Raw genomic sequence first — 14,836 nt, 5'->3', positions numbered from 1 at the left:
CATCACAAAGATCTACTCTATGTTCAGTACATGCATTTGCATGCCTGCCATTATAATTCCATACATCTGAGATAAACATGACAAAGCATTTGCTAGAGGGCAAGCAGCCTGATTTTTTTTTATTATTCATGCTGTAAGAGATGTGTTTACATGATTACATAAAAGATCACCTCAGGTTTGTATTGACAAGTCTGCTTACTGCATACAACCTGCTTTGATACTGACTGAAGGTCTGCATATCAAATTCAGATCTATATTAATCAGACTTTAATATTTTGTCATCAGTTAGTGGGTTCCTTTTCCAGAGTTTCATTCATTATTGTTTGAACTTAATTTCTTTTTTTTCTTCTTCTTTTTTATTTTATTTTATTCTTAAATTTGCGTAGTTAGTCAAACTGAAGATTCATGTGTCACTCTGTGCTAGCATCACATTACATATCATTAGTACTGAATTTAGTGTGCATTTAATCCAGAGAGACTGGATTAAATGGTCTTGCCCACAGGTCAGACGAGGCACTGTGGATCAGTCCCCTACCTGCGGGGACGCAGCACTCTCAGTCTGCCTCACTGCTTAACTCTCCGCAGAGTGGCACATTTCACTATCTGAGCACCTTTCTTCACATCCACAGAATCGGACTTCATCAGGGGGAAAAGGGTTGGCAGCAGGAGAGGTGCAGGGAGAACAAGGGGGAAGGATTGAGGAAAGTAGGGATCACAAGGGCAGGACAAGAGGTTGAGGGAATGTTAGTAAGGGACAAAGTTGAAGAAAGAGGAAAATGAAGGAAAAGAAGTGACAAAGGCAGAGAGATAAGGACAAAAAACAGGTGGAATGACAGAGGAAGGATATAGTGCCATGAGGGAAGAAAGGATAAACAACAGAAAAGACAGCAGAGGAGAAGAAAACAGAAATGTGGGAGATAAATAAGTGGAGAGAGAAGAAAGGATGAAAAAAGAAAGAAATTATGTATAAACAGTCAAGCAAGAACAGAAGTGATGGGTGGCAGCTGGAAAGACAGTTGAAGATAAGAAACAGAAACATCTATAGAATTTCGAATTCAGAGACTTGTATCAAATAATATTTGTAAATACAATTTTGATTTGATTTCTGGAGCTAGATGGTCGGGATTTGGCCACATAAAACAAAACACTAAGTGCAACAAAGTTTATACAATCATAACAACACATTCTTTGATGGACACCTAGAAGTATGAATCATCTTAATGTGTTAAAGCCCAACCATCTGCTACTTTATGCAGATATGAAAATGCTTGCATGACAAATAGTATTTGAGCCAGCTCTGAATCAGAGAGTCTTGTAGGTTCGAGTGATACAGCACACAGTAAGAGTTGAAGGACCACAGACTTTAATGAAGGTAAAATAGACAGAGGAGCCATTGAGATAAGTGATGGGGCCAAAATGGATTCATTCAGTCATCAATGTGCAAAAAAATAAACATGATGAGATAAGATGCAGCTTTGTAATGACTAAGATGATGAAACCTCGAATTGGCTATGAACACTTCACCCAAAGCAATAACAGCACCAGTGCCATTGGACTCATTAGTTTCTCTTGCATACAGAAGATGAGCAGGGATATCTGACTGGAGATTAATATAACAGTGTCACCAATCAAACAATTAATCAAACATACTTCACACTCACTCTTCTCTACCAGTTTAGGACAGACACAATAGCCTTAAAATCATGAGAACTCACACAGACTGTGCTCTCAGCCTGTCACTACACCATACTGAAGCTCATGCAGGTTAAGCTACTTAAGGACCTTCAGGGGATGCCTGTGAAACCACAAAGAGGTGAGACTTTCAAACTCACTGCAGCACAGAGTCCCCTGTAGCACCAATGTACAAGATGGATTTAAATCAAACAGGTCAACATCAGATGGTGCTCAGTTATCATCTGATTTGATTCAGTCCATTTGGGCTTTAAGTGCTCCCTGCATGTCCTAGCTAATGGGAGCCTCAGGTGTTGCAAATAGAGAGCTGTCTGCAGATCAGAAGCCCACCTTGCCGCTGTCCCGGCCCAGGATGGCGTAGCTCATGAACTGCTCAGCATCCATCTCCAGCTCGTTGGCATCCTCCACGCTCATCTCCTGAACCCCCTCCTCACCTGAACCCTTCCCTCTGCGGACAACCTTACGCACAACCTATCACACACGCAGATGCACATACACAACCGCACACGGGAGGGTGGGAGAGAGTGGTGGGTGAAAGCAGAGAGTGGATATGGAAGTGAAAGATGAAAAGTTGGTTAAAATATAAAGAAATGGTGATGGCTGTAATAGTTGTTGTCCCTGCACATGAAATTACGAAAACAGAATAAAACATGTTGGCTTACCTTTTTTGTGACAATATTGCCATGCTCATCCGTGAACTGTTCCTCACTCACTTGTTCCCCAGGAAGATCTTCAACCTCATCACCCTGTGGATAGGGAAGTATTTCCAAATTACCTTTCTTTTATTAAAGCAGACACTGCACTGCCTTTGTATTTGAATCTAAGAACTATTTAAGTAAAGTGTCTGTATCTTCTTGAAAGTGCTGGACTTTAATTTACAATATATGAATTCTCAAATTATAAAAAGTATAGTAAACTCAGGATGGTTGAAAGTAAATATGTAATCAGCCAATTATGGGCCTAAAGCATGTTAAAGTAACTGTCACAGCTGCCACTGTGTAATTATTTGCATACCATAAACTCTGCTAATTAGAAATGCAGAGAAGCAGACGAGCGACAGATGGGTGAGGGGTTAGAGGGTTGTTTGTGGAAGCATGTAAATCCAGCAGTTGAGACCCATGGAGCTCACTAATGTTTGTTAGTTACACTAATAATTAGTCCATGAGGTTCATAACAGTACCAATAAACCCAAGAATGTGTCAACCCTGCTATTTATAAGATCAGAGAAATTCCTGCAGCCAGACAAGTGAGCTGAGAACAAGGAAGAGTCCATCAGGTTTTTTTTTATAGAACGTGTTGAGCCCAAGGCAATCTATTTACATCCGTCACAGCACAAGTCAAACTTTGCCACATTCTCACTTACAGTACAATAGTTGCAGCATGAATTGTTATTGATGTATTAACTAGATCCATACTTTTTTGTCCAACTCATGCAGCATTTCCAAAATGTACACAGTGTTTTAAATTATTCCTCACTACCACTTAAGTTATACCCAGTCCACTCTGTTGCAGAAGACCCTGAATGTCATTTAGCTTTATTACAACAAAACCTATCCTGTATCATTCCTGCCTTCATCGCTCAGCCTTTCAACAAACAGTATTTTCTCCTTATCTCCCTTTTCCTGCCAGTAAATCCTTTCTCAAAATATCTGTTTGACTCTCCTCTGTCTCTCTCTTTTCATCTCTGCTGGTGGTACCTTGAGGATGACTCTTCGGCGGACCACTCTTGTGGTGACATTCTCCTCTTCGTCAGCCACTCCCTCAACCTCACCGAGCTCACGGTCCAGCTGAGCATGTATGTAGGTGAGCACAGACCGCACAGAGCCGCTGGCTATGTGGAGGACATTCTGACAGCTGATGACCAGGAAAGCAAGCAGCACGAAGCTGAAGAGGAGCTCGGTCACCAGGGCCCACATTGCTCCGCTTTAATCTCCAGCAAATCAACGTAGCCCGTGTATGTGGACACAGCCCTCAGTGCCTCCTAGTTCCCACACAATACTTCTCCTAACTAGAGAGAAGGCAACAGCTGCAGCCCCCAGCCTTTTGTCAGGCGTGCATTCGCACTTTGGTTTTGTATCTTTTTAGTTCATATCCCTCTTCTGTTAGCTGGGGCAGTGGGCCCTTTCCTCAGATCTCTATTCCTTCTCCTCCCCACCGTCAGGTCAGGAGTACCCACGCAGTGACATTAAATCCAAGCAAAAGCAACCTTGGGAGGCTTGTATTCCCACCTCTCTGTCCTTCTGACCATGTGATTTGTGGGCTTTAAATACCTCTGGCTACTCGAAGCTCTGTATGCTGGGGTTAGAGCAGTAAGATACTTGCAACCTAACTTCCTTGAGGTACTCATAACTACAAAGTGTTTCTCATCCACACAATCTTGTAGGCACATTTCTTAAAAAACAGTCACTATGCAGACACAATTACACATAACGGCAAACACACAATGTCCAGAGTAATTTAACGTGAGACTGGACCAACTAGTTCTTTAATCACTGCTAAATGCACACGTATAAAAGCGAGCACACAAAAGCCCTAAAAGCAAAAGTCTATTTCTGCTCTCACACAATTTCACGACCGAGATTGTCCTTTACAGTGTGATGTGTCAGTGTTTGGCCAGAAAGCTAACACGTGGGATTGATGGGGATCATGTAACATGAGTAGGACAGTGAGAATGCATGCTATATTTGGCTGGACATGCTGTTTGTGCCCATCTTGGGCCCTAGACTCTCTCTCTCTCTCTCTCTCTCTCTCTCTCTCTCTGTGTGTGTGTGTGTGTGTGTGTGTGTTTGTGTTTGCTTTCTGTATGTTCTTAGGTCTTAATTTAAATTTTAACATCTAGGAGAGGCAGGACTACTGACTGAAAATATACCAGACTGTCTGATCAACATTGTGGCCAGTCTGCTACATAGTATCTTCCAAATAAACATACATACATCTGTTAGTTTTTACTGTACTTGACAGCATCTATCAGACATGTTGAGCCTATGAGACACCAGAGTTTAAGTGCTTTTTTCTGGCTTTGCAGTTGCAGCAGTTGAGGCCTATGTAGCATTTACCTCCCCTAAAATGTGTAATTTCCTGTATGACTGATGTGTTGTAGAAGACATACTTGTCTCTCATTGTACATGAGAGAAGCAAATTCCTCACCTGGCCCTTTAGGCGCACATCATCCCAGGCCCTCAGCTCTGGTACTCTGTGTGGGAAGCCCAAACCCTTCTCAAATGGCTGAGTACCTCTGAAGTGCCCCCGTAAGATCTCAGAGTGCCCCATGTCCCTTACAGGCTGCAGCAAGGCCTCCTGGGACACGTGGGTCAGGTCTCCTTCCATGGCATTACGTACTGACGACATCATATTATCGATGGCCTGCCTGGGTTTAGGCTGACTGCCCACCCAGGCCTGAGTAGGGTCAGTGACAGGGATCCACCCTGGGCCTGTCTGTTCCTGCAGGTAGGAAAGGAAAGAGCCACCACCACCTCCGTTTCCACCATTGCCTGACCTGGAAGGAAAGATTGGATCCCTGAGGGTGTGCATCTCAGCAAAATCTGTGTCAACCATCCAGAACAATGGACCATGTGAAGTTACAGCATTTACTGCATGTACATGTTTGTTCCCTGGAAAGAAACTTATCATAACATCTTAGCAGTCATAACCTACTCAAGGAATTTAAAAAAACTCTCCAATTTACCAGTGACATGCAATAAAGATAAATGGGATGTTAGCACAGGTTTACTGTTTTTGCTGGTGTGATTGTGACTTTACCTGACAGGCAGTCAGAGGTTAAACTCACCTGTCTCCATTCCGATCTGCAACACAGCTCAGACCAGGTGACTCACTCAGCCGAGCATACACCTTTTGCTGTCCTGCAACAAGAGAAAGCCCTTCCTCTGAGCCCGTCCCTCCTCCACCTCCTCCTCCTCCAGCATCTCCAACAGTCGTACTAATGACAGCTGATATCTCCGAACTTGCCTCTGACCCCTGACCATTGTTCAGCCCATTAAGATTGATCCCAGCGATGGTGCCCCCAAGTGAGGCTGGCGTGGCAGTGCTGAGCGAGTCAACACCCATCTCTGAATCATCTTCGGGTAGCTCAATGGAGCCACTCAGCACCCCACCCCCTCCACTGGCTGCGCTGGCCTGACTGGCCGGCCGACCCAGACTTCCATACGGCAGCCCCAGCAGGCCTTCTGAATCATCAGCATTGCTGCACTCCAGCGAGGAGTCCTCTACAGGCACCAGGGAGGGGCTGTTGCCTGAGGGCCACACCTGAACATCAGACATCTCCATGAGGGTGTCCTCTTCTGTGGTGGCAATGGGTGCACAATCCAGACTGGAGACTTCCTGCCAGTATGGCTCAGCGCCCAGTGGGGAAGGCAGGCTGTACTGCATGGAGGCCGGCGAAAGAAGCTCGTCCTGCACGAGACCATAACCTGGAGCGAGACAGAGAGAGGCACACTGACACCTGGCCCCCCGCCTCGCTCCCCACCTCATCCCTACAGCACCGGGACCCAGGGAGGGGGTAAGTGCCCCTGCCCAGGAGCTGGGCATATAGGGGAGGAGTAGAGGAGGCTGAAGGGACAAATGGGAAAGGAATGGCGAGGGAGAAAGGGGAGGGCCAAGACAATAGGAGCTGGAATACAGGTGCAAAGAGCTTAGGACAAGAGAGCAAGGGCGGCTTTTAAAAGAGGGATTGTCAAGCTCGATCAGCCAGCGCTGACGGTGAGAGCAGGAGCGGCAGCAGCAACAGACACAGCCAGACTGAGACTGAGGTTCGGGCCCAGCAGTGACTGATGCTGCTCTGCTGGCTGCCACCTGCAGGGACACGGACAGGAATTACTGCCTCTGCCCCCAACCTGGGGGCTGGGACACACACCTGTCCAGCAGGGACACACACTTAGTCACGCATACACATGCCATAAGCACGCACTCTCACTCTCTGCCTCATACTGACACACATACACACACACTCACAGAGGCATGCATTCAACCCCACTCAAAAACAGGCAGGTTAATATTGTTGTCAGGCTGGAGAGCATGCACGCAGGCAATCTCATTCCTTCCATACACACAAGTACACACACACACAGCTCACTGCACACAGCAGCCTGGTTTCTCATTGACTCACATAATATAATATTTTTTCTAAAATGCAATAAACACAACACAGCTATAAACATTAAAATTGATTTTGCTGATAATTGCACACAAATAATGAACAATAGACTTGATTTTCCATCTGTTGTGAAAGCCGCATCATTGCTGCCTCAAACATAAAGTGTGATCATATTAACTGAAACTGTACACTGTTAATGTGTTGTGGACTCAGGTCACTCCTACAACTGTCTCTGAAAGGTAGACCTGGCCTGATAAAACGGAACAGCACAAGGCCACAGCTGCAAGAAGGACTTTTAAATAACTGCATATTGCACAAAAAGCTTCTCTGTCAGTGTGAGACTGTTGAAAAATCCACCTGACATAGATAGATAGATAGATAGATAGATAGATAGATAGATAGATAGATAGATAGATAGATAGATAGATAGATAGATAGATAGATAGATAGATAGATAGATAGATAGAGTATGTGTATACTGTACAGAGCCTGGAGGGAAACTTGATTCATGGTTGGCAGTATTGCTGTTGAGTACTGCTGAGGGTGCAGTAGATATTTGTGACACCATGCGACCAGAAAGACCTCTTGTCCTACTTTCTGCACTCTCTCTTTTCAGCCCCTCAACTGCAGTCAAGTGAGACTAATAATAATGAATATATAATGAATATATACCTGAATATACATATAGAGATATAGATATATATATATACTTGAATATGTATATATATATGTGTGTATTCTTATATATACATACATATATATATATATATAAATCAGATACATGTTTTAGATAGGCAATTGCATTGTAACAGAAGATAGTGAGGTATCGGTTCTGTCAGGCTCCTTTAAATTGTATACACCCTTATCACAATTTATTGATCGTTGTTTAAACTCCAAATAACACTTTTATATTTGACATTGAAGTTGAAGTTCAAATCTCCATAATAAAATCTGCAACAAAAACATCTCTAGCTTTAATGATAGTAATTTATGGTAAAATAAACTGAAATCAACTGAATTTCTGTTTACCTATATATAAGCATCTTCACTACATTATGGATAAGTTGCAGATGAAACTGTGAATGACTGCGGTAAGAATACTTGATGGATGTAGTCTACTTTGGACATGGTTTATGATTTTAGTACATGCAACTCTCGCAAGGAAATGGGGTCCAGGATCAGATGACTGTATAAGTATTGGAAATATTGTGTTTATATAATGTACTGTATGTCAAGACCTGAAGCCACGATTGTTGCATTATGTGTTTGTTTTTCGTGACATAGTGCATAATACAACATTAGAAATTTTTCTGCTATGATTACTAAATTATTTTGTCAGTCCCCTCAGTGTTGAAAGATGAGGAAAAAAGCGAATGGGCAAGTGTGATTGCCTGACCTCTTGACTGAAAGACATAAATACAGAAAAATAAAGCAGTGATGCTCACATAAGGACACATGTAAAAGGAAATATGCCTATTTGCCTTGTACACAGAAACAGTGACACAAATGGAACACAAAACACTTATAAACAGTATAAAGTGTACAACAATAAGACACTCACATTGATACACTTGAACAGACTGATGAGTTCACATTTAGAGGAAGTCAATTTCACCCTTGTACAACACACACACACATAGATGTTTAAAATGTTGTTCACACACAATAACCCATCAAATGAACATAGTTTATAGAGAATCAGTGGCATACAAAACAACCACCACATTCATACATGAACAGAGCAGACACGTCACAGTTCACAAAAAAGGTTTGTGGCCTTTTTCACCCCCCCATAGGACAGATCACTGAGGAGGAACAGAGACAGACTGTAGGATCATTCTCAGCATGCATGCTGTGCAAAGACACATCTATTGGCCAAGCAGCAGTGCATGCAGTTTCTGAGACTTATACTCTCCAACAAGCCAGTGTTACCCCTACCCCTCATCCCAGTGTTTCCATGCAAACACAGGGGGAAATGGGCATGAAAGTCAGCCTCATGCACATGCGGTCAGGCAGGGCAGGGAAAGTATCCGTGGGAAAAAAAGAGGGAAAAGACAGAGTGGGAAATAGAGAAAATAAGGACAGCAAGAGAAAAAGAAGAATATAAAATAGGGTGATGAACACAGACAGAAACAGTGAGAGAGAGCGAGGGTCACCTCCCCCCTCCCAGTGGGTGCTGAGTACACAGTCTGTGTGAGGGGAATCGGTCACAGAGCGGACACTTAAAAAAGTGGGGTTTTCAAGAGTACAAAAATAAAGTAAATGCACGACGAGCTGCAAAAAAAAAAAAAAAAGATAAAGATATGGGTCAGAGGTCAACATGAGGTCGGCATGAGGTCAGAGTTCGGAGAGGAGTGAGAAGGAGGAAGAGTAGGGCGGCTAGGCTGCAGATGACATGTCCAGAGAAACAAAGAGAGAGGGACAGATTCACAGGGAATATAAACTACAATGGACATTCAGTGCACCAACATTAGCCCTACAGAGATTCAAACTACTCCTCATGCAGCCACAGGCAGAGAGAATTTACTGTAAATGTAACTAAGAAGCAAGGATCTTGAATAAACCTGAGCAATGTGTTTTCCGTGGGGTATACAAGAACTGTGAAGGAAAATAGTCCTCAAGACATTACTTTTACAAAGCTGGGGAAAAGACTTGTAGATTGAAACAGATAGAAAGCCACAGTAGAACTGATTTATCTACTCTATTGAATATACTTTCTGCTTTTTCTGCAAAGCTTCTTCAGTAAAAAGAAAATATTTTGCTAATGATAAGAATTAGGTGTCTGTTGTACAGAGGACCAAACATGAAAATATATGAACTAAGTGAATGAAAGAATAAATAAAATCTATCAAACTAACAGAGGAAAAATAAATAAGCAGATAAATAAGTAATTGTTAATAATTAATAAATAATTAATAAACAAATCAAATGCACAAGGAAATTGAATAAAAAACATATTTGTGTAAAAATGTTGCTTTATTATTATTTTTATTTTCTATTAAAGGGCACATGTAATGTATTTTTTGTGATTTTATTATTTTTATGCTGAAGTTATGTAAAATGCTCCCTGCAAGTCAAAAACCAGGGCTTCAACCTGCCCTGGATGTTTTGGTTGCAATGATACCTCATCTTTCTCCTTGTGATGATGTCGCTCACACTGATAAGCGGCAGTTCATTCCCTAGCTTTTGTTGCTAAGGTTGTTCATGTTATATGTTGGATCAGATTTGGGCTCGACCATGTAATGGATATATCTGACAAGTTTTCCATTTTGAGTAAATACAAGAAAAATAATTAAAATGCGGCGCGCAGGTTATCAAGTGGTTAGAGTGCATGCCACATACGCGGCCGACCCCGGATCGAATCCCGGCCGGAGGTCCTTTGCTGCATGTCACCCCCCCCCCCCCACCCCCCCGTGAATAACGATGTCTATGCTGGGGAAAAAAAACTGCTGTTGTTTGTTGATGTAGCCTCTGTAACCTGTAACATTTCAGAAGATCCCATCAGAACAGAGTGGACTCGTTGGGAGCTGAAATGGCCTATTTCATACAGTCTGAACTGAGGGGTTGCATTTAAAGCCAGTATAAGGTCAATCATTTTAAATATGCTTTTTTTTAATGTAAGTGATGAAAAGTTAGAATAGAGCCCCAGAATATAGACATGGATCTGTAAATGTGCACAATTTTTCCCCTTTAACACATTTGTTACTCTCTGAAATTGTATTCTCAAGTGTGTAGCCTGACAGTTGCCAATGTGTTTCTTTCTTTTTATACATTCAATTCTTTAAAAATATCTTTATGCTTGTTACTTATTTATTTGTGTATTTTTTATTTATTTAATTATTTCTCATTTAATATCATTTCATTTTATTCAATAAGTCAGGTTTGGTCCTCCATACTGTCAGCATACCTTTTAAGTACTGCACATAACTGTACAGTATAGGTCAGAAACCTCATGAAACCCACTCTGTTAGCTAAGCAGAAGACACAATATCCAGATATTGTCCCAATCAAAGTGTAACCATATTTTTACGCAGAATGTCAAAGCAGGAAAGGCCTTTGGGAGGCAGGTAGCCAGAAAAAATAGACAGACAGGAGAGATACACGGTAATCAGATTCACTGCAGCTGTGATCTGAACGTCTCCCTTTTCACTCTTTGACCCTCATGATGGTATTTCTATGCATCGTTACATCTCTGGGTATTGCTCCAGTTTTCACAGAATAGGACCTGTCAACTGTTGGACTGACTCGTCGTCTGCACTGGATACAGAGAAGTCAGTCCAGTAAGAGGAGGAAGCTCACAGCAGTCCAGAGGTGAAAATGGAGTCAATAAGATGTAGGGTATGCATGTGTGAAGAAAACCATGAGGAAAAGGAGTAAAAGACTGAGGACTGACAATTAGTAAGAAAGCCACTTATACTAGACTATACTATGATCTATGTTCTGATCATATATGACAGTGTGTTGTTTTATAGACGTAATGGCACTCTAAAATCTATGAATTTAAAATAATCTTATGTATTATACTGAATATTACATAATATCATACAATACTGACCGATCTGACTCTCATGAGCACACAAACTCACCACAACAACAATAACACTTATGACTATAAATTATTTTAAATTACTTTAAATTAAGCTAAGCTTTGCTTATCTCTATGAGGCTCTTGAGTGCTTTGCATAAAGGCTGATCAATAAGGGGGGTGTTTGAAAACTCTGGAGATTCAGCACCTAATCATACTTTTTGTATGCTTCACTCCAGAACTTCCCATCACATTGAATAAATACATAAAGTAATGCATAACCACAGGCACCACAGAGGCTTCAGTGCAGTAGGAGTGTCCTGAGTCCCGCTGCATGTTGCTGGGATAAAATCCTGCAAAAGGTTGATGTTTGTAGCAGCTTTCATACGCAACAGCATCATGGAGAATAAGGAATAAGGAAGACACAGGGACAATGGAGAGACTTCAGAAAGTTAGAAACGTCATTTTGCCTTCAGGGGACTTTAGGGAGGGAGGCGGTATGTTTATTGAAAAGGTGAATTGGGGTCAAGGCAAAAAGGGATATGGGGAAACAGGCTGCACTGTGGGATTTGGGGAGGGGAACGTACCATTGGTCATACCAGGGGAGATGTGCTCTCTGTCATTGTGTCGGCGTCTGCTTAGATCACGGGAGCCTTGTCTCGCAGGCTGAGGTGGTTGGCCCTCCAACATGTTGACTATGTCCATGCGGTCAATACTCTTCAGAGCCGTGTACAAGCTCTCCACTGCAGAAAAGATGCATGAAGGAGAGAAACAAGAGGACAAGGAAAAAGTGGCAGGGAGGGGTGCCCAGGGTAAACAGCAATGCCATTACAACAATGATCTGACTATGACCGGGTGATTCACAGAAATCGCTGATGTCTTATACTTACTCTTGGCCCTTTTGCCCTCACGGGTGGCCCACAGGTTGAGGAGTGCAGAGCTCTGCTCCAGCAGGGAGTTTGGATTCTCTACACGAATCTTATTGATGTCATCCACACTGAGCTGAAGCTCACGTGCCAACTCTGTGAAAGAAAGAGGACAGAAAAGATCATGTAAGCGACGAAAAAAAAATCAGAAACAAGGGGATCCAGTGAGTCCTTTGCTTTTCGTTTTAGCTATAGAGCCACTTACCATAGCTCTTAGATGCAATAATAGTATACAAGGTATTTCACGTGGTGGCCTAACTCACACTGTCACGCTTTATGCAGACGATTTGTTACTATAACCCTATCACATCTACCCCTGAAATCCTTAGAATCTTGCAGGAATTTGGAAACATATCTAAACTAAATACTTCTCCATTAGTAGTAATGCTAGAGAATATCCCAATCTGCTATTTAAGTTGTCCGCTGAGTCCTTTACATATCTGGGTGTATAAGTCACCAAATCCTATTACAGTCTATTTAAAAGTAACCTCACTCACCTGTTGGAACAGTGCAAACAATATATTAAAAGATGGTCTATTTTGCCACTATCGCTCATCGGGAGAACAAATTCTGTAAAGATGAATATTGTACCAAAGCTTCTATATTTGTTTCAGGCATTGCCTGTTTTCATACCACAATCTTTTTTCAAGGCATTTAGTCAAATGATTTCTTCCAACATCACTTCCAAATTTGCGCACGTATTATTGGGCTGCAAATTTTAATGCCATCTCTCTATGGTTAAAAGATTGGAATGATAGGATCCCTGCATGGCTCCAGATTGAAAAGGCAGCCCACACTCATTCCCTGCCTTACTTTGCAAACCCCTACCATCACTAGTTAATAATATTAATATTATATTAATAATATAGTATAGTTAATAATATTAATATTAACTAGTGCCCCTAATCACCTAACCCTAATGGAACCGTTGAGGGTACACCTGATCTTTTCCAGCATAACACCCCTAACCACCCCTAATCCACCACCGGATTAGGGGTGGTTAGGGGTGTTATGAGCGTACATCTGATCTTTTCCAGCATAACACCCCAACCACCCCTAATCCACCACCGGATTAGGGGTGGTTAGGGGTGTTATACTGGAAAAGATCAGATGTACGCTCAACGGTTCCATTAACAGATTCTACAAACCTCTGGGACCCTCTAATAACTTTTTTGTGTTTTTCCTTTTTTTTTTGTCTGTTGTCTGTGACAAGTTTGTCAGGTTGATTTTGGGTTTGGATTGTCTTTGTTTTTTTGTTATGATTGTTTTTTTATGGTTATTTGTAAAACATAAAATATGATTGTTTTATATGATCATTGGAAAATTACAAATAAAGTGTTTAAAAAAAAGAAGAAAATATATATATAATTTTGCCTATGAGTCATGCTGTTACAGTGTACACAGTCTTTGTTCTTCAAATGGAACAGTGCATCACAGTGGCTCTATCCAGGCAAACTGAAAATCTTGTCAGGGAAACTGAAAATAATTAGTTTCATTGGCTGGTTGCCATTTTATAACTCTGTTTAATCAGCACAGAGATAGGCAAGCTTGTCAGACATAAGGTAAACATGGATGGTTTACAACACATAAAATGCACACTGCACAGACACAGATGGATTCAGTATATTCTCATTCACTTACCAGCCCAGCTCAATCCCAACTGCTCTGCAATCACAGCCATCTTCAACTCTGTCCTCTCCATGGCACTCATTGATGCTGCAGACACCAAATAACAACTGACACTTTAACATCTAAATGTATGAAATGTAAATCTGAGATTATCCTTGCAAGGCAACCCTGTGCGGTAAGATCAGAAAAACTTGCATCTTTTGCCAGAACTAAAAATGACAAAAAACATAATCATGTACCTTGTTTCAGTACAAAAACATATGCAGGTATAATTATTTGCAAATAGGAGAGTGGGAGGTCCATACCCATGGCAGGTTCATTAAGGGCGCTGTATCTTTCTCTTAAAGCCAGTGGGGTCAGTGTTCGCCTCCTGTCTTCACTTCCAATAATCTACAAATCACATGCAAACAACACTTAAGTCTTTGATCTAAAGAAAGATGGGTTGTTGTTTTTTAATGTAGGATCACTTCAAGAGCTTTACCTTGATACATGGAGGCATGGTAATGTTGAGGTTACACAGCACATGTTGGCTGTCTTCATACTTGGTGGACTTGCGCAGGAAAGACAGAAATCCAGTGGGCTCTTTACTGCTGTCTCTCACCTTAGATGCACAAACATAGGAAAGCAATTAGGGCACAAACATGCAGGGTGGAGATAGAGCTATGAGAGTAATAGTTAGCTGCAAATAGTAAAATCCTGAAGACAGAATTGTAAGATGAAGTCACATGATAATACCTTAACAGAGACAGGAAGTCGGTTATCTCTGAAAGCCTGGAAGCTGAAGCAACGAGGTTGCTGGGTGGCCTTCCTCACTGGCACAAGATTCCCTGAACACTCCAGGTGAAGAGGCATTCCCTCCATCACCTGCAAGAGGTGATACAAGCATTAGCTAAAGAAAAAAAACATATTGCTGGAAGCATAACCCGAGCAAGACAATGGATGAGGTGTCACTTC

The 14,836-nt window shown here is 41.9% G+C and overlaps 1 protein-coding gene across 1 annotated transcript in view; it reads right to left on the bottom strand.

Annotated features, from left to right (window-relative positions):
• The window catches only part of ank1a (ankyrin 1, erythrocytic a), a 92,705-nt gene that overhangs the window by 1,122 nt on the left and 76,747 nt on the right, over positions 1-14,836 (bottom strand). The window contains exons 32-43 of the mRNA XM_053325545.1: positions 14,618-14,746; positions 14,364-14,483; positions 14,188-14,272; positions 13,895-13,969; positions 12,218-12,349; positions 11,915-12,070; positions 5,480-6,119; positions 4,802-5,188; positions 3,390-3,615; positions 2,355-2,438; positions 2,023-2,163; positions 536-636 (exon numbers count right to left, since the gene is read on the bottom strand). Of these exons, the coding sequence (XP_053181520.1) occupies positions 565-636; positions 2,023-2,163; positions 2,355-2,438; positions 3,390-3,615; positions 4,802-5,188; positions 5,480-6,119; positions 11,915-12,070; positions 12,218-12,349; positions 13,895-13,969; positions 14,188-14,272; positions 14,364-14,483; positions 14,618-14,746 (2,247 nt within the window). The 3' untranslated portion in view covers positions 536-564. The remainder of the gene's footprint in view (positions 1-535; positions 637-2,022; positions 2,164-2,354; positions 2,439-3,389; positions 3,616-4,801; positions 5,189-5,479; positions 6,120-11,914; positions 12,071-12,217; positions 12,350-13,894; positions 13,970-14,187; positions 14,273-14,363; positions 14,484-14,617; positions 14,747-14,836) is intronic.

The sequence above is a fragment of the Scomber japonicus genome, chromosome 9, assembly GCF_027409825.1.
Source record: "Scomber japonicus isolate fScoJap1 chromosome 9, fScoJap1.pri, whole genome shotgun sequence".
Taxonomy (NCBI): Eukaryota; Metazoa; Chordata; class Actinopteri; order Scombriformes; family Scombridae; genus Scomber; species Scomber japonicus.
Note: the sequence above shows the minus strand (reverse complement) of the source record. Positions and strands in the feature narration are given on the sequence as shown.